The 20,881-nt window shown below is 38.8% G+C and overlaps 1 protein-coding gene across 8 annotated transcripts in view; it reads right to left on the reverse strand.

Moving 5' to 3' along the window:
- The window catches only part of TENM3 (teneurin transmembrane protein 3), a 1,300,501-nt gene that overhangs the window by 160,936 nt on the left and 1,118,684 nt on the right, over positions 1 to 20,881 (reverse strand). For 5 of the 8 annotated variants that reach the window (XM_027636350.1, XM_027636352.1, XM_027636353.1 and 2 more), the window contains one exon: positions 14,360 to 14,569. The exons of 1 other annotated variant lie outside the window; for it this stretch is intronic. In XM_027636350.1, the coding sequence (XP_027492151.1) occupies positions 14,360 to 14,569 (210 nt within the window). Of the gene's footprint in view, positions 1 to 14,359; positions 14,570 to 17,228; positions 17,319 to 20,881 lie in introns of all 8 variants that reach the window. 2 more of the 8 variants (XM_027636357.1, XM_027636356.1) reach the window with 1 other exon arrangement.

A 20,881-nucleotide genomic window follows, 5' to 3' on the forward strand; every position in this document is an offset into this window, starting at 1 on the left:
ATTATTTCAAGATCACCATCACAGAAAAATTCTATACTACTAACCATACACAAAAAACCATCTAACAGTCTTTAACAATTCTCTTGGATTTTCTTTCTGCCTTCAAATTTCTTGAACTTTTCGTGGAAGTGGTATCCATCACTCAAAAACATATAAATACCCAGTAGTTTAAAATTCCAGGTGCGAAATTCATAGTCAATGCCTGTTCCTTTAAGAAATGACAGAACAGATGAGATCTAGGGCAGTGCACCTTACAAGAACATCAACATTGTTAAAGCATGCATGAGGGATATGGAAGCTTCCCCGACTTCCCTAACACAGAACTGGTACTTCAGGTTACTTACAGAGATGCGTGGTTTAAATGCTTAAGTATTTTATTCTTTACTAGTTTGAATTTTAACTCTCTCTCAAGGAATTTTATAGACACAAAGGAAAAAAAAACCCGTCTGTTGTGGTCATGATTATAGAAAATGATAATGATAATGAAAATTTACTGATGAAGCAAAGCTGCACCCAAAGTTGAAGACTGACTCAAAAGAACTTCCAGATAAATTTATTTATCAGAAATGTTGATCTGAGTATTATTAATGATAAAGCAAGTGGATAAACCAGGGCAGATAGTACTGTTTTACTTGGCTGTTATTCTGCTGGTCTTAACAACACTAGACATTTTAAACGTCTAGCTAACAATATAAATCCCTGTAATAGGGAAAGGAAGAATTTCCCTTTCAGGCTCAAAACAAGGCAAGTACACTGGCTGATTCCTCCACCCTGCCTAGGAATGTCCCTCAGGGCCCTCCTGTCCCAGAAGGCTTGCAAACCAGTTTATTCTGGAGGGCTTTCTGGAAGCTAGAAAGGAGTTTTAAAAATAACTAACCCATCCTCCATCTCTGCCTTCAGGTTTACTGGCTTAGGTACACAGTAGCCAGAATTCACTACAGTCAGGGGAGACAACAAAGACTTTTAAATCAGAGCCTAGATTAAGAAATAATCCAACTTGAGCAAGGAAGAGATCCATACATGATGTTGTGGAGCATTCTAAAGCCAATTATTTTGAGTTATTCATAGAAAACTATAAACAAACACAAAAATATTCCACATTGCAAGCCACTGATTAAAGGCCTTGAGGAAATAGATCAGGAAGGACATCTGAAGAAAAATACTACAGTGAATTTTGACAACTATACATTACAAGGCAATATCAAGTAACAACTTGATATTGTATCTCTTAAAAAATGCACTATAAAGACTTGAAAAGAAATATTACCTTTGAATTAGCCAGGTAAATATGCCAAAAATGCTGCATACCTGGAGACATGTTGAAAATTATAAGGTATCAATTACTATTTCTACTGGTGGATACTTTCTATCTGAGTGTTATTTTATATTCTGATGTCAAGAAGATTAAATTAAAATTCTTTCTAATTTTTCAGTAAAAATAAACAGATTTTTGGACATGTATCACACATTCATAATAACAAACAACTTCTTTACTAATATACTGCTGCTTTAAGAAACTGTGCCTTTCAGCTTTTCCATTTTTATCATCCCCATCTAGACTGCCTGCTGGTAAATCAGCAGCATGTTGGAAAAGGGGTGAGGAACATGAAGATATATAAGTGTGAATTTCATGAAGTCTGTTGCTCCCTCCATGCTATATACTTTTGGCCAGTAAAACAATGTAAGTACTTAGCTCCAAAACACCATGTCGCGCATCTCATCCCAGCAGCAATTACAGCAAGAGTCCAGCTGTAAAAAGCTGATGGAGATGCTGTGCGGATTCAAAGAATCAAAAGCGCAATTCATTAGAAGTGCTCCACTTGCTTTCCGAGGCATTTTCGATGCTGGTGTACACAGAGAGACGTGTGCAAGGTCACCCCTATCCTTGCTTTTTCACTGCTCAGCAGAGGACAAGCTACCAGAGAGTAATCCAGAGAGACTCAAGAAATACCACAGACAGTATTTTAAAGCTTTCCTAAACACACTGTAGGACACCACTGAGGAGAAAGAAGGGAGCATTCGACAAAAACACCTTGTGTTTTCTTGCATTTAAGAATGAACAGAAAAACAAGCCCCTGTACACCAATTATTAGCAACAAAATCAAGGGAAAGCTTTACTCTTCTTTGAAGCTTTCTGAAGAAACGTAAAGACTCAACAAGTAGGAGCTGATATTTTGTACTCAGTGACAGCCAAGTCAGCCTTCTGTATATTCAGCTATCATAACATGCTTTATTACAAATAAATTCCATTATATGTTGTTTGAATAGCTACTGCACTGTTAACTTGAAGCTTCAAGAACTGCACATGAAATAATATTTAAGAGACTATTTCTTGTGGACTCTCCAGATTATGGCAATGGTAGGGTAAGTTTACTGCTGATTACTGCAAAAGAGTACCTATCAATGCAAAGATGAGTTGGATTGATGGCATAATTTACAGTAACTGACTTCCTTTTAATTTGCAAGTACCCTGCACTTACAGTATTTCCAAAATGAGGGCTGTGTTGTTTTTTTTTAATGACAACAAAGTATCCTGTTACATAAACAGAACTGTTCTTTGACACTGTATCTTGCTGCTAACTGTTTTGGGATTTATCTTCAAGAGAAGAATAGCAATAAAGAAGCAAATTAATTCCATTTTCTGTAACCGTAGCAGGGATACAAATGTAAACATACAGAATTCCCACGGAGAGAATATTTTTAGTCTTTTGTAATAAATAATCAGCGACTTAGCAGACAGAAACATCCTTATTTTTTTTCTTCCCCCTCCTGGCTCAAAGAACATACATCATACCTATGAATTCTAACGATTAAAATAATTCTACCAATTACTTTCCTGCATTCCAGTATGCATAGTCAAGTATGTAATGCAATAAACTATGCCTGAATGGTCTGTTTACCCCACAGCAAGTTACAAGGAAAACTCTTTCCCCTTAAAGGACTTGTCTCTTTGGAGCGTGCAGGCTGGCAAAAAGCCAAGGGAAGCTGGTGCTTAAGCAACCAAGACTGAGCAGTGCCTGTGTGCATTGCAATCTCAGCCAACCGCAGTAAATGTTATTGGAGTTTTTGTGCTGTAAAATTGCTGCTTTCATGCCCACTGCATCTGACAATAGGAATTCTTGGCCTTGCATGAGAAAGGAAGGCTGATGTGCCTTCTAGTCAGATCTCTGCATCCTTAAAAAGTAGGGTTACTACTCCTGTGTACTCCTAATGGGTTAGTGACAAATAAATTCATGTCAATGCTACATCAGACATAGAAAGATACTTTTGTGTATGAGGTAGAAAAGCAATCATGCTTTAAGCACAGTCCTTACGCTATTAAAACCAATGACAATATTTAAAAAGATAAAGGATGTTAAATTAAAGGTGCCAAATGTTTAGCTGTTTACTTTTCAAAGCAACTTTGAGATAAGCTTTGTTTTCCCAATCATCCAATGCTTAGCTATTTTTTTTGCTTAGTGACTCAAGTGCAAAATCCCCAGTATTTCTCCTTTGAACTAGTGCTACAAGCATCTGCCAGCAGAATTTGCAAGAGTCCTGTTTAGTTCTAGCAAGCGGCATGTTTAAAGCCCTAAAACATCGTCCTCCAGCTTACAGCTAATCAGAGCAGAGTTCAAGTGGAAGCCAAAAACCAATGAGGAGACAAATCAGAGTTAAAAATATTAGACCTTTCCCTGAAATAAAATAATGACAAATCATAAACAATAGAGTTTAATGTGATGATGTGACACACTTGCACCTGCTCCTGATCTCATACAAGATATTTCACACACACAGAATCATACAAACATAATCAACTAGGTTGGAAAAGACCTCTGAGATTATCAAGTCCAACTCATGACCCAACACCACCCTATCAACTAGACCATGGCACTAAGTGCCATATCCAGTTTCTTCTTAAATACCTCCAGGGACAGTGACTCTACCACCTCCCTGGGCAGCCCATTCCAATGTCTGATCACTCTCTGTAAAGAATTTCTTTCTAATGTCTAACCTAAACCTCCCCTGGCACAGCTTAAGACTGTGCCCTCTTGTACTACTGATAGCTGCCTGGGAGAAGAGACCAACCTGGCTACAACCTCCTTTCAGGGAGTTGTAGAGAGTGATGAGGTCTCCCCTCAGCCTCCTCCTCTCCACGTTAAACAACCTCAGCTCCCTCAGCCGCTCCTCATAGGGCCTGTGTTCCAGTCCCTTCATCAGCCTCACTGCCCTTCTTTGGACATTCTCTAGCACCTCAATATCCTTCCTGAACTGAGGGGCCAAGAACTGGACACAGTACTCCAGGCGTGGCCTCATCGGCGCTGAGTACAGGGGAAGAATCACTTCCCTGGTCCAGCTGGCTACACTGTTCCTGATCCAGGCCGGGATGCCATTGGCCTTCTTGGCCAGCTGGGCACACTGCTGGCTCATGTTCAGCTTCCTGTCAATCCAAACTCCCAGGTCCCTTACTGCCTGGCTGCTCTCCAGCCACTCTGTGCCCAGCCTGTAGCGCTGCAAGGGGTTGTTGTGGTCAAAGTGCAGGACCCAGCACTTGGCCTTGTTAAACATCATACCATTGGATTCAGTCCACTTATCCAGCCTGTCCCTGGGGAACACCACAAGTGACCGACCGCCAACTGGATGCAGCCCCGTTCACCACCACTCTCTGAGCACGGCCCTCCAGCCAGTTCCTAACCCAGCACAGAGTGCTCCTGTGCAAGCCGTGGGCTGCCAGTTTTTTCAGGAGTATGCTGTGGGAGATGGTGTCAAAGGCTTTGCTGAAGTCCAGGTAGACACATCCACAGCCTTCCCCTCATCTATCAGAAGATCAGGTTGGTCAGACAGGACCTGCCCCTCCTAAACCCGTGCTGGTTGGGTCTAATTCCCCATCCATCCTGTAGGTGCCGTGTGATCGCACTTAGGATGATCTGCTCCATAACCTTGCCAGGCACCAAGGTCAAGCTGACAGGCCTGCAGTTTCCCAGATCTTCCTTCCGGTCCTTCTTGTGGATGGGTGTCCCATTTGCCAACTTTCAATCATCTGGGACCTCCCCAGTGAGCCAGGACTGGTGATAAATGATTGAGAGCAACTTGGCAAGCTCTTCCGCCAGCTCCCTCATCACCCTTGGGTGGATCCCATCTGGTCCCATAGGCTTGTGAGGATCCAAGTGGCTCAGCAGATCACTAACTTCTTCCTCCTAGATAACAGGGGGGCTATTTGGCTCCCCATCCCTGTCTACCAGCCTAGGGTGCCAGTTGTCCTGAAGACAACCTGTCTTACTGTTGAAAACTGAGGCAAAGAAGGTGTTAAGTACCTCAGCCTTATCCTCATCTTTGGTAACTGTGTTCACCTCTGTGTCCAACAAAGAATGGAGGTTTTCTTTGCCCCTCCTTTTGCTACTGATGTATTTATAAAAACACTTTTTATTGTCCTTAACAGATTAAGTTCAAATTGTGCTTTTGCCTCTCCAGTTTTCTTTTTACGTGACCTAACTACATTCCTAAACACTTCATGAGTTGCCTGCCCTTTTTTCCAAAGGCGACACACTCTTTTATTCCCTAATTTCCTGAAAAAATCTCCCTGTTCAGCCAGACCGGTCGTCTTCCCCACCAGCTCGCCTTTCGGCACATAGGGACAGCCAGCTCCTGCGCCTTCAAAATCTCTCTCTTGAAGTATGTCCATCCTTCCTGGACCCCTTTGTTTTAAGGTCTGTTTCCCAAGGTACTCTCCAAACCAGCCTCCTGAATAGGCCAAAGTCTGCCCTCCGGAAGTCCAGGGTGGAGGTTTTGTTGATGCCCTTCACTGAGTATTGAAAACCCTATTATTTTGTGGTCACTGTGCCCCAGACAGCCTCTGACCACCACATCTCCCACCAGCCCTTCTCTGTTTGTAAACAGCAGGTCTAATGGGGCCTCATCCCTGGTAGGTTCATTTATCAGCTGCAACAGGAAATTATGCTCCATACACTCTAGGAATCTCCTAGGCTGCCTCTTCTCCACTGTGGTGAGTTCCCAACAGACATTCGTCAGGTTAAAGTCACCCACAAGGACAAGGGCTGGTGACTTTGAAACCTCCACCAGCTGCTTGTAGAATAATTCATCACCCTCTTCATCCTGGTTGGGTGGTCTGTAACAGACTCCCACCAGGATGTCGGCCTTGCTGGCCTTCCCTCTGATTCTGACCCATAACTCTCAACCTTATCGTCACTGACCTCAAGTTCTAGAGAGTCAGGAGACTCTCTGACATATAGAGCCACCCCTTCACCTCTCCTACCTTGCCTATGTCTTCTGAAGAGCTTGTAGCCATCCACTGCAGCATTCCAGTCATGTGAGTCATCCCACCATGCTTCTGTGATGGAGACCATGTCATATCTTTCCTGTTGCATGATGGCTTCCAGCTCCTCTTGCTTGTTTCCCAAACTGCGTGTATTGGTGTGCACACACTTCAGTTGGGCTGCTGATATCACTCCTAACCCTGGCTTAGGCACTTCTCTGGAGAGCCTGGTTTCAAACCCTTCCACCTTCAAACCTAGTCTAAAGCACTTGCACACCATTTGTACCTCTGGAAGTCAGCATAAGCAGTAGCTGGGTAAAGTTCTCAGCTTTGTAATTTGTAATGAAAATAAACTCTGTGTGACTATTTCCTTCTCCTTTTACCTTCTGCATTAACTTCTGCACAAGAGCAGTACATCCTTGTTCCTAATCGTGACTTCAGTATTCTTCCATTAAACTGTAACAGAATTTAAATTCAAACTTCTTATCTTGCAATTAGGAATGTCTGTTCTGTAATCAAGCTAGTCAAAGGAGATGATGCAAGTGCAAGCACTGTCAAGCATGGAAGGATACATTTTTGACTCTCGTTTATCTATCGTGCCAGGTACATGTTAGTTCATTTTAAGTGATACGACATTTGGATGCAGCATTCCTCCTTTGATAAAACTATATTCTGCTTTTATAGTTCACTGTATTTCAGAATGAATTTATCTTCACAGATTTTCTTAACTTGCATGATTTTTTTTTATGTGGTTTTTGATGGGGAAGGGAGGAGCAGAGGAAATGTCTCTACATCAGATCATATCCACAGTTGGCAGGTTGTCCCATCTGGCATGCATTCGAGTATAAGACAGATAATTTGTCACTCTGAATCCTCTGATTTGTGAAAAGGCCAAAATCATCTCTGGAAAGATATTTTGCAGCTAATGATACAGGAGGTGTGGGGGAGACTGTTCTTTGAAGGCTACAAAGGCCACAATATGAGGAGAAATAATTGGTCTTGGCTCTTCTACTAAGTAACAGAGATCGAAAACGACAAAAATCTTTTAAGAGCAAAACATGACTTACAACACTCAGATATGAAAACTAATTGCCCACTACTTTGCAAAATTTGATTTTGGAGGGATGAGGGTGAGATTGGGGAACCGTAATTTGCTCTTGGCAAACAGACTGAACGCTTAATTAAACTGAACAAATGTACATTTTTGTACATTAAGGGAACAATGTTGACAGAAGTTTGGCTTAAAAACCAATGAAAGAGGATAAAAAGATGGATTCATGAAATTGAAATCAAATATCAAAAAGAGATAAAAAATTAACTGGCTAGCATTCAAGACATGATTTTTAAGTTTTTAAAGCAACTATATTCGCCCCAAGCAAGTGGAACAGATAAATTTGTTGATCTGTACCTGAAAGATATTTGCCTTCCTGCAGTGTCTGACTCTGGACTTACGTGCTTCTATAGCTACCGAGGAAGACACAGTGGCTGAAATATAACTGTCTCTGGCCTCAGGAAAGAAGTCATCACGTATAATATGAACTTATTCCATATTTACAGAAAGCTTGTCAAGTGTATCTATTCAGCATCATGGACATTCTGAATTTATGGGTATCAAACGTTTTTGCTTACAAAATATTTACATGAGTATGCACATGTCCAGAACACACTGGCAGTTTTCATTGAGATCTGGGAACCTTGTTTTTTAATTTTGCAGGATATAAAATGGTTCAGCAAGTGGGAAGGGAAAATGCCTATTGTGCAAATGATTTATTGTGGAAGGTCTGGACAATTTCAGAGTGAAGTCTGGTCTACAGGACAAATAATTTTCTGTTATGTTTACCCAGGCAATGCATTGCAACATGCAGACTGATAACATAACACACTTAACATAGCTTAATAGGAAAATCTCTGTCATAAACTACCAACTCTTGTATATCTGATTTGAAATGCACACAGGTATTGCTAGAGAAGCTCCAGAAGGTTACCTTAGTCCACAGTCTCCTAAGTCAATGTAGATTTGTTCTCAGCAGTATAAGTTACATTTTTATTTATTTTAATTTCATGTTACAAAGTGACAGAACTTCTGTCACTTCCCTTGGGACAGACTTACATATCTTAATACTGTTAAAGAGTTTTTTCTGATGTGCCTAATCTTTCCTTATTTTCACCCTATTACTTTTAATTGTATATCTATGACATATACAACATGTTCCATTCCATCTTGGGTTATTAGTTTCCCTTTGCCAGCATTTAATTAGTGCTTAGACTATGTACTGAGTCAAAATTTTAATCTCTTACCTATTTCCATATATTAATACCTCTAACCTCGTAATTGTTTTCATACAAATATATCTGAACAGTAGAATAAATAGCAGTAAGAGAATTTGGCAGGAACTTTGAAAAAGCAAGATGCCCAAATTCCAAACTTATATTCCACTGATGCTGTGTCTATGAATCCCCCTTTGCTGATACATTTGTACCCAGCTCAAACTGTACTTGTGAGTCAGACCACGTTGCAGATTTGTCTAATTAAAATTCGCTATCACCATTTCTCCTTAGATTTTTCCTGAATACCCTGCATCTCCTACCGGCTTACATTTTTCAGTTCTAATTCTGCTTGATTAGTTTCTGGTCATACAATTAATGATCCTTCCTTGCCCTCTTCTATTAACACTTTGCCCCCAGTTGGCACTCAGAACACTTGCTGTTTAGTATCATTAGGAAATTTTTTTAGTGCCACTTTTACTCCTACATCCATATAACTAATGAGGATGTTAAATAAAACCAAGATTATAGCATATCCCCATGATGTTCTTCAATACAAGTCCTCCTGTTTGAACTACTATTCTTAATTTATTACCAGAGTTTATTTCAAACCAAACAGGTCTGAGTTAATTTTTCAAGCAACACCTTAAGACTAGTGTCAGACCTGAAGACAAATTGTATGTACTGATACAACAATGACAAATCCTAATTTATCATGAATTTTGAGATAAAAGATTAAAAATATCTCATTAAACAATGTGGATACCCTCAGAGATTCCAGGGAATTACAGTTCTTAGAATGATGAAAAGAAAAAGAAGCAAATTATACTCCATAAGAAAAAAAAACCAACTTAACAGCTTTTAAACATTCAATTTCATTCCGCCAAGTTTGTTTCTTCTGTCCTAGAACACGCCCACCCCCTTCCCCTTCTTTTGTTCCCCAATAATGAGAACTACTAAGCTGCTGTTCATTACAGGGCAGGTGACAGCTCGGCTACTAACTTCTAGTTCACCAGCACATGTAGGTTCCCTTGTGGAATAACTGTAGCAAAGCAGAGATGGAATAAGATCTGGGCTTGTAGGTACTAAAGCAGGTCTACCAGAAAGTCACACAGCATACTTCCAAGATGCTGGATAAGACTGACTTAATTTGCCATGGGCCTTTTCAATATCCACAGGTTATTTCCAACCTTCTCACAAGGGGAAAGTATGAAAGGGGAAATCACATTTTCCTCTTTCCACCCTCAAAGGAGCTGCAAAGGAAGAAAAGATGCCTTCCACTAACTTTTAAAGCAGATCCCCTGTGTGTACTTCTTCATAATTCCATTTCATTTGCTTTTGGTGGGGAGGAAAAGGTAGAAGTGAGGCAGCTTGCTCAGTTACGGTGGTTATACATGAATTGAGGTATTTATGCAGAAAAATAAAACATGAGAGTTAGAAGGAAAATCTGAAGTGTAAAAAAATCCTAACAAACTCCTAACGAAATTCACACCTAAGCTCTGTACCTGTGTTATATCTGGTCATTCCTGGTACCACGCTAGAGCATTTGGCCCCTATTCTCTTAGGTACTTGTACAAAAGTGGAAGATTCTGACTTTGGCTTCTCTACATTGTGGTATGATAAAATAACAGTAATTTCAGTATGGCAGATACTTTTGTACAACCTCTCCCATCAAATTCTAGTCAGTCATGATGAACTGAAGTCCTCAAATTACGTTTATACAACAATTATGCCACAGTACATTTGGTGTCTGTAGAGTGAGATGTCCTATAATGAGACCTCTGAATATGGAGACTTCTTGTATGTTTTCATTCAACCAGCTTTATCACATTATTTTTTTCTCTTTCACAAATTTACATTCAGAATTACGCTCTAGATTTCCCAATTTTTTTACTCCTTGAAGGAAACCTCAGCCATTTTGAACTGAAAAGCCCATCAATCTCCAATTCCCATGTGGTTGGAGCAAAATCTTGTTTATGGTGCATTACCTGGCAGGACGCTGATCAAGGGAGAGTGAAAACCAGTTTATATTATACTGAATTTTTTTCATATCTTCCCATTAGATAAACTATCATCACAAACTGTTACTAAGAAACATGACAACCTCATAAAACTTAAATGTTCAAATGTACTATACAAATGCTTCTGTGAAATACATATGTTTTGCATTTTATGGTTCTCCCATTATATTTCCAATTTAGGGAATTGAATTTGAATTTCTAACTCAGACTCTTCAACTACATTATCAGTAGCAAGCATTAACTATATCCTGTTTTCATAGTCACTGCTTGAACTAAGAATTTAGCACAGTACTTCTCATTATATTAAATTCTGTGTCAAGACAAGCTGTTACTGATTTCAATAAATTCCCGTCCGAATTCTGACTAACCTATAATTTTTCATGGAAAAAGATTAAGAAGCTTATCAAGATGCTGACATACACACTTCACGTGACTTCTATTGCTTATAAGACTTTATGACACAAGGAAACCCTCTACCTCAGTCACATTCAAGAATCCTTTCTTCCCAGCATCTAGTTCACTCTTCCTCTCACTTAAACAACTGTTTACCTTCCCTGCAGACATATTGAGATGTCCCCATTTCTTATAAACCATTTCACTCTTCTAGAAACATAAAACTAGTAAATTGTTCTGAAATCAGAAGCCAAACAGGCTGACTGCTGTTAACAACCCATACACTGAGCTGCACTGTGGAGAAGAGGAACAACTAGAATTAATCAGCGGTGCTACGTAAAGGAAGAGTTATGACTGATGGTCCTAAAATTGATCTCCTCCTGAATTTTACAACTTATTAACACAGTGCTTTTAGAGACATTAAATGATTCTTATTAAACTGTCCACAACAGTCCTCACTTGATCTGAATTTTTAAAGCTACTAGCAATAGCTCCATGAAGACTTTACCTTACATGTGGCAAGCATTTGATAACTCATTTTAGTAATTCTCATTTCTTTTTTAGCTCATTTCTGAAAAGGAAGGTAATTCCCATTGGTTGACAAAACAAACTAATCAGATCCAAAGGCTTAGATTAATATAATTCTAAATACATAATCAGATCCTTTAAATTTTGAGTGAGTTGATCAAATAAACTACATTGATCAAATGAACTCATTCTAAAGGAAAACAAACAGATGTTTGCATAGACTAAAGAGATGTTAATTCAACTTGCTATTCAAATAAAGTCAATATAAATGAAAGTAGTTCAATAATATAATTGTTTTAGGTCAGTACCTTTTTTATCCTTAAATGCTTCAGCAGCGATCTCCGACCTTCTATCAATATAAACATTGGACAAAGTCATCTGGAATATGGCACTGGAGCTATTTTGTACCCGTTAAGATTAGATAGCATGGAAAGTTTATATCCAGATCCAAAACAAAAAACAACTGATGAAAAAAACTTCTTTCTGTGAAAGTGTTAGACATGCTGCATTATTTATCATTTTAGCTAGAGAAAATACAATATTCAAATAATACTGTACCAAAGGACACAATTAAAATGTATTTAGTTACTCGGGTACATTTTGGAGAGATCTACATACTACAATGCAGTGCTATACAACAATGCAAATCATTGAGTAGAAGAAAGCTGTAGCTAACTCAGAAAATACTTTTCAAATTCTGCTTTTCCCTGTTTTACAAACATACTTTCCCCCCATCAATAGGCCATCAGCATATGATATGGGAAACCAACCATAAGCAAACCAAGTAGATAATCCAAGCAACGTTCATATATGTGATGGGTGAAAGCAATCTTTCTTCTAGTAACACAAAGCCTCATCCTGCAATTGACTCCAGGAATGGAAGCCCACTACCAGAACACCTGTGGGCTTCTCCTTATCCAGTAGAAAAGCAAGTAAGCCCAATTTAAATTATAGCAATCACTATATATACAGTATCCATGGTTAGCAAGATGAAGCACTTCTAAAAACAAGTCTAATCTTGTGGAGAAAGATCATTAGCTGTGTTGTATGACCACCAGCACTACCAGACAATGAGTGCATTATATATCATTGATTTAATTTCTGACAGCAGGAACTGCGAGCAGTTCTGCTACAAATATACACTGAAGGGGTGAGTCTATACTGTAGATAGAGGAGATGGGGAGCACAGTGGGAAGAGAGAGGGGAAGGGAAAACGAACATATACTTGCAGAGTATGTCACGTTTCCCTTCTGCTTAGCAGAAGTCTTACAAAGAACAACGCTCTCAACATACACCATGGTCAACATACACTTCTGTCCTACTTGTATTCAAATCCCCCCTTACTTTGTCCTGCTAAAAGACCAACACTTGACTTGGCATGGGACCAGACGAAATTAATTTAGCCAGTCTGGAATGAAAGGGGTTAAGGAACATTTCCTCAAGGTCAGCAAACTCTTGACTGGCAAGCAACTGTTCAGAATTTCAGAAGCAGCAAAATGCTCAAATCTAGAGGAATGATAAACACTTACTAGCTTCACAAGAGGCTGAGAGATGCAAGGAGATCATCGCAACTATTCAAAATTTTTAGCAGTTTTGTCTTGCTTTTGCATTTTTTCATTTGTAAAGGAAGGGTTGGTAGGTACAGTAATCTAAATGTACTGACTTCTTGAACTAAACCAGGCTACCTTTTGGATAACGCATACATTTTCTAATAAATTTCATATTCTTAGACATTAAAGAAAGGAGACATCTTCATAACACACCATAATTATGACAATGCTTTACCAGGTTTTGGAGTTCTTCACAGAATAAATATTGAGCAAGTTGAACATGCAAAAATAAAGTTATCATTATTAATTTTAAAGATCTTAATCCAAATGTATCAAATTCACATACATTACTACTCTTAGCAGACTGGCCTTTTAGACACAAAACCAAAGCTCCATTCAAACCCAGGAAGAGAAGTTCAAAGCTAGTGTTTTGCTTGGCAAAATAATCCTGTCCAACCAGCTGATGTGCAATTTGCAGAGAAATATTTCTCCAAACTCCCTCTAGTGGTTCATCCATAGGTGAGTTCTTTACAATCAAAAGACAGAAATGGTTCTTAGAAAGTGAAACAGCTTGTTCTAAAGCTTTGCTGACCTACCAAAGAAGAGTGTGAATTAACAAATTATTCTTCCAGTGTGCCTACACCAAGAAAATCCGTTCAATCATACAACAGAAATGAAACCCTGTGGTTATTGTATTTTTGTATGTAAAATAAAAAAGTAAAATTGTGGTTTCTTAGAGCATGATGTATAAGCAGGGACTGGTGTTTTAAGTATGTCATTCCTGTTACTTACTCATAGTGGTTGGGAGGATGAGAAACATGGAAACATACATCTCAGAAGCCACCACTGCCTTCTGTCATCACACAGCTCTCTTCCTCTAGAAGTTTTTTCTCAGTCTTGAGTGCCCTATCCAGTAACATACAAATCCTGCTCTCCTTCCCTAAGGAAATGAAATGAATGGCTGGAACCTGCTGAACTTGATGATATCTTTTACATTATTCTGAAGCTAAATATCATGACAGTTTAACCAACTTCAGCCTACCTGATAAAAAGTACAACTAAAGGTTAATCACTTGCTAAAAACTACATTACATAATAAATCAATAATGGCTATGGTTTAATGTAAGTATTGCATGTTAAAATTACTTAAACGAGCTTTTACATATTAGAAGTTATTTCCTACTCCTGCTTATCCTACAGTAAAACAGAGACATAATTTGTGACATTTAAAGGAAAAGCAGTTTAAAATATGAAGTCATTTTGATATATTTAATTTTTACTAGACAATTTCTTAGGAGGATGGCAAATAAAAGGGTATTTAAACTATGGACAAAGTGTCCTTTTCTTACCATGACCTGGGACAGACACTGGATTAGTACCAGTCTGTACTAGATATGAGCTGGTAGTATAGTCCTCATCTGTATCAGAGTCCTGAACTGGTTGGCTGGCATTATTACTTAATAACCACCTCTGGTTGTCATGGAGATTGGGTGATGGAGGAGGGGAGTGTAAATGTTCAGTAACTGATGGACTAGATGAGGAGGATGGCATGGGAGGACCTATAAAAAAATAAAAAAAATTTTAAAATATGAACCAAGATATTACAAAAAACAAATAGTTTATTTTTTGCATTACCAAAAGATGAATAGTCTACTTCAAATAATAAAAAGAGATGGACAAAGAAAATGACAATTGCCTGTAATAAATTGGTTTAAGTGCTTTAGAAAACATAACACAATGCCATGACTTGATATTTCAATGGACAGTGTCTGTCATACAGGGTTTCTTCTTTGAGTGGGACACTCCCATCTTAAAATCTATTTATGAAAGAAAATAATATAGCTAAGCAAAGAAATAGGACCAGTTTTCCAAGCTCACACATAAGGAAACTCACCACCCTAAATTTCTACCATACAAGTTACTCTGACAGGATTTTTAGTTTTCAGCAGTGTTTCTCAGACACACATACTGTTTAAAAGTTATTAAAATGTTTCACCTGTGAAACTTGTGTCCATCTGCACAAGTTGTTTTAAAACATGCATATAAAATTACTACATCCCATTTCTGCACCTTGAAAGTACTTTAAGGGCACCATGAAGGAAGACAGATTTAAATAAAGCTTTAGGATACCATAACTGCATTTAGTCCTTCAATGAAACAATAATTAATCCAGAATGTAGCAGAGAAAGAGTTACCTAATTTACTCTGTGACTATATGAATTCTTTTAAGTCTTTAGTAAGCACAGATCTTACTCTGAGAGAGTAAGACTGCTGGACTACTTTTGAATAAAGTTTTATGTTGCCTGTACATGGGAAATTGTACCAGAATATGAAGTAGCTTTATTACATAATTTATGTTAAAACCCAAATTAGATTAACCTGCATGGTTATCATTCATAATTATGAATCTAAACTTAAAATAGAAGGAAGGGGGCTTTTTTTCATCATGTAATGATTTATTTTTATGGTACTCAGCAGTACAGTTATGCTGGAGAGGTGCTGCGTTTCTCAATGTTAATACAATAAATCATATTGGCACCAATAGCTTGCATTACCTTCCTTCCATCTCCCTTGTACACTGCTAGAATCATGTTAATTATTATTTTTTCCTTCATATTCAGTTTATCCTATCATATCATATCTTAAATATCTCTAAAATGCATTGACAAATCCGAATCAATTGGTTTCCCTGACAGCATGCTACACTGATCAGTAGCAACTCAGAATGAGCATCACTTGGTTGCTCTGGCTTACTGAGATTCTCAGTTCAGAAAACATTGTATGTCAAGTGAGGAGTGGAAGTGTGAGGCTATTAGCTCCCACTATTACACTCAGTGGGGATAAATCTCTGCTACTGTCAAAATCAAGTGATTACCACTAGGAAATTATGCAACTTTTTATAAATAAATCTATTTCTGGCAGGCAGGCCCTAGAATCATAGAATCATTTAAGTTGGAAAATAACTTTATTATCATTTAATCCAACCTTTAACCCAGCACTGCCAAGCCCACCACTAAACCATGTCCTTAAGTGCCACATCTAGGTGTCTGTTAAACACCTCCAGGGATAGTGACTCAACCACTTCCCTGGGCAGCCTGTTCCAATGTTTGATAACCCTTTCAGAGGAGAAAGTTTTCCTAATATTCAAGCTAAACCTCCCTGGCATGCTGCTAGCTCATGTTCAGCTGGCTGTCAACCAGCACACCCAGGTCCTTTTCTGCCGGGCAGCTTTCAAGCCACTCTTCTCCGGTCCTGTAGCATTGGATAGAGTTGTGACCCAAGTGCAGGACCCAGCACTTTGCCTTGTTGAACAAAGCAAATTGCCTTAGCCAATTGATCCAGCCTGTCCAGATCCCTCTGTGGAACCTTCCCACCTTCCAGCAGACCAGCACTTCCACTCAGCTTGGCGTCATCTGCAAACTTACTGAGCGTGCACTCGATCCCCTCCTCCAGATCATCAACAACAAATTTAAACAGGACTGGCCCCAGTGCTGAGCCCTGGAGAACTCCACAAGTGACCAGCCACCAGCTGAACGTAACTCCATTCACCACCACTCTCTGGGTCTGGCCATCCAATCAGTTCTTAACCCAGCAAAGAGTACACCTGCCCATACCATAGGAAGTCAGTTTCTCCAGGAGAATGCCGTGGAAAATGGTGTCAAAGGCTTTACTAAACCAGGTGGATGACATCCACAGCTTTTCCCTCATCCACTAAGCAGGTCGCTTTGTCATAGAAGGAGATCAGGTCAATCAAGCAAGACCTGCCTTTCTGAAATCCATGCTGTCTGGGTCTGATCCCCTGGTTGTCCTGTACGTGTTCCATGATGGCACTCAAGATGATTTGCTCCACAACCTCCTCAGCACTGAGGTCAGACTGACAGGCCTGTAGTTCCCTGGGTCCTGTTTCTGGCCCTTCTTGTAGACGGGCATCACATTTGCCAACTTCCAGTCACCTGGGATCTCACTGATTGACCAGGACTGCTGGTAAACAGTTGAAAGTGGCTTGGTGAGCTCCTCTGTCAGCTCCCTCAGTACCCTTGGGTTGATCCCCTTAGACCTGAGTGTGTATAAGTGGTATAGCAGGCCACTGACCATTTCTCCTTGGATTACAAGGGCTTTATTCTGCTCCATGTCCCTGTCTTCCTGCTCAGGGGCCTGCGTACCTTGAGGACAACTGGTCTTACTATTGAAGACTGAGGAAAAGAAGGCATTGAGTACATCAGCTTCTTCCTCATCCTTTGTCCAGTAAAGGATGGCTATTCTCCTTAGCCCTCCTTTTGTTGCTTTCTTGTCACAAAGTTACATGGTCTGCAGAGAAAAGGCAGCTAGCTGTAATATGAACCAATTTTTCACAAGAAGCCCAGGCCAACCAGCTGGGACACGTATTTCTGCACAGCTTCATCCACACTGGCAGACTTCTGCAGCAAGCTCCTTTTTGATTCCAAGTGCAAAGACAGATAGCTATCTATACTGCCATTTATAGAATATGCTGCACCTTAGGAAAAAAAAATCCAAAAACTTAAAACACTTTCTAGAGGAATTGTAAATGATGTGCATATTCCTTTCCAATTTTTTTTTTTTTACATGGAATGAAAGACATCTAAAAATATTTGGTAATATCTGTTACTGAAGTCTTAAACACATTTATAAATCATAAAAATCATTAAGCATGAAAAAAACCAATTATATTTTCCATACAGCATAGAGGTACACAACACAAAGAATACTTCATTCTAAGAAAAAACACAAAGATACAACTACTGATTTTCTCCCCCTGTTCTGCTTCTTTGGGTAGACACCTAAAAAAATTTCTGTTATTCTGCTTTGACTTTCTTGCCTGTCTTTAAAAAACAGGAAAACGTCCCATGTTTACTATGTGACTTTGATACAAGAATAAGCTATTTTTCACAGGCAAGTATTTTGGAGTTAAGAGTGCTTAAATCTCATGTTTTGGGTCAGTTATGAGGATCAACACACTTTAGTTTGTTAGCATTTTCATAATTAAAAAGACATGACTTCAAATGTACTTAAGTACTTCAAAAAATTATCTCACATGAAAAAGCAAAAAAGATTTGCAGAAAATATAGGCAAACTCCAGCAAGAACAGATTCAACACAGCAATATTTAAAGAGGTGAATAAATTTGCTAAGGAAATTATATGAGTCCCAAAGAAAGTAAAACCCAAAGAAAATTGGTTGTAAGAAGAACATAAAAAACCACACCTGAGCTAATAATGGATACATTAAATACATATGTGCAAGGTACTTATGTTAAAAAAAAATGTGTACTGTTCTGTGCCATGATCAGCACTGATCTAAAAGATGGTGTAAATTAACAGTTGGAAGCAGAGCTGATGTCACATATGGAAAAGTTCAAAGGGACAAGTATGATAAGTGCAACCCATAAAAAAGATAGCAAATAAACAATGGTGAAGACTGCCATCAATGGACTGGTAGCATTGCATGGGAATTTCTATATTAAGCATATTAAGGCTTAACTAAGTCTAAGGCTGAGCCTCTGGCAATTGCTGCTGCCCAACATCACGGGTATGAGAGCAGGAAAGCAAAGTGAGGCTGCTACAGAATGTGGCAAGAACTGAGGACAGAGCAGGGCAGAGCTGTGCCTTTAATCCCAGAGCCTCAGGGGCACTCCCACCTGGACAGAACCCACAGCTTACAGTTACACACAAGTTTCCTACAACCTTTCCCTTAAAAAAAGAAGAAAAAGCTATTAGCTGCATGGTGTTATGAAGAATGAATCAAAAAACTGCTCAGCTTTCGTATTTTATCGGTCATCACATGCTAAAGAAGCACTTTGCTTTAAAAACAACAATGGGTGCATAGATGAACTGCATCTGCACTAGACGTATTTTAAAGAAAATAGTATTGGACACTTTTGGAACATGGCATTTAAGAGAAAAGTAGGATAGAAGAGAAGCAGTAGTAATGATCTCCTGCTGTTGCAGGGTGGGTGGGCTGAAATAGATGACCCAGAAAGTCTCTAAGGAGCCCTAAAACACATGTACTTATGAAAACTTCCCACTAAACTCCTAAAGTTTTTGCTGGCAATATGACACTAAGAAGAAGCAAAAACCTTGTTAATTTTCTTTTCTGATTATAATTCATGAGGCAACAAAAACTTTCGTGAACTAAAACATGATCTTGAAAACATGTAAAGCTTTTGTTGCTTCATGGATTTCTTCAATGCAGAACTTTCGTTCGCATACCTAGACTGTCTCTCAAAACCTGCCATTATCAATTTACTTCCATAAGATGCATTGTGAGTTACATACCTTGAAAAAGTAATTTCACTATAAAAATTTGAAGGGCCATTATTTTAATCTCAATCATCCTGCATAAATCCTATGCTAACTTACGTACAACTTCTGATGACTGCTAAGGCAATGCAAGAGCAGACAGTTCTGTTTAGGCTGTGTAACTATGGCAGAACAGTGCATTTTTCCTTTCATAGTCTTGGCAGCTCGTGTCACTGAGACTGAACGAAAAAATCCTGTGTCTGCATCTCAAAGACACAGAAGGAGAGTCTTATTTTGAAGTTAGTGGTAAGGAGTACTTACTGACTGTCAGTAAGAAAATGCTATTAAATTACAAATTGCAAGGTAGATAGCTCTTTTCCTTACTGAAATTAATGGGATTTTTGTTGGTGAGTTCATGGAAATTAAGATTTCATGTTATAATAAATGGCACTATTATGTCATATAAACCCAAAAACATACCCCATACTGTGGAAAAATATGTTATACATATAATGGCTCACTAACAGTAGCTATATATATCCATTTTGTACTTTGCTCCTCACAACAGGAAAGGACAGGTTGCCTATTTTTTTTTTTAATAAAACAGTTTAAGTGATCTTAACTGGGATAAGATCAGTGCTTTTTGGAGGTCAGAAATAACATGTCTTCTGGCTCAGTTAATTAGAAACCAAAACACTTTCTAACATGAAGGACACTTACAGGCCTTCTGAATCAAGCTGAGATGACTCTCTGCAATCTGTTCTAGGACTTCCCAGTGTGCTGAAAGCTGTAACACACTCTTGTTAAGAAGGGGACCTATACCCTCCTAACAAATTTACTGATCACATCCCAAAATTTCAATTTCCAATGTATCACATGTAAATTGACCCAAAAAAGCCCCATTAAAAAAAAAAACCACAAACCCCACACTTGGTATGTACAACCCTTAAGGACCAGATTTTGGATCTCTTCATCTCTGCATATAATGCGTTAAGTTAGTCATTAGTGAGTTTCAATTGTAAACTCATTTTTTATTATGGACTCCCTGTATGCTCTCCAACCTGTACGACTTGGCACTGGCATTTATCTCTCTGCTGGTTCCTACAGCCTTCTGCAGTCAACCTGCAGTGACAGTTATCTCTTAATTAATACTCTACATGCAAATGGAACTACCAAAAAGTGCTGTGGCATACCACACAAAGAACAATTATTCATAACCAACACAGTTCTATCTACTTATACCACAGTCTACTATTGTAGCTACTGTGAAGAAAGATCTCCCCAAGGAAATACATGTATAGACAGTCTTTCAGATATATACACATATATAAATAAGAGTGTATAAATCCATGTACAGTGAAAAACACTGCAGCAAGAAGAACTATGTACCAAGAATTCTTTCAAAAATATCTTTCAAATGTATAAAAACAATGTTTGCGGTGTACTGCGGGTTCTCTATTTAACTGTTTTTCTTTTGCTTTATTTGTACACATAATGGATAATGACCTTTTTACCCGTGAACTGGGAGGTGTACTTTTGAAATTTCAAATTCTTCTGAGTGCTGATGAACTGTGACTGTATGTCAAATGCAAACCTTAAACACAAATGACATCTA

This window comes from Corapipo altera, unplaced genomic scaffold (assembly GCF_003945725.1).
Source record: "Corapipo altera isolate COAL_440 unplaced genomic scaffold, ASM394572v1 22b, whole genome shotgun sequence".
NCBI lineage: Eukaryota > Metazoa > Chordata > Aves > Passeriformes > Pipridae > Corapipo > Corapipo altera.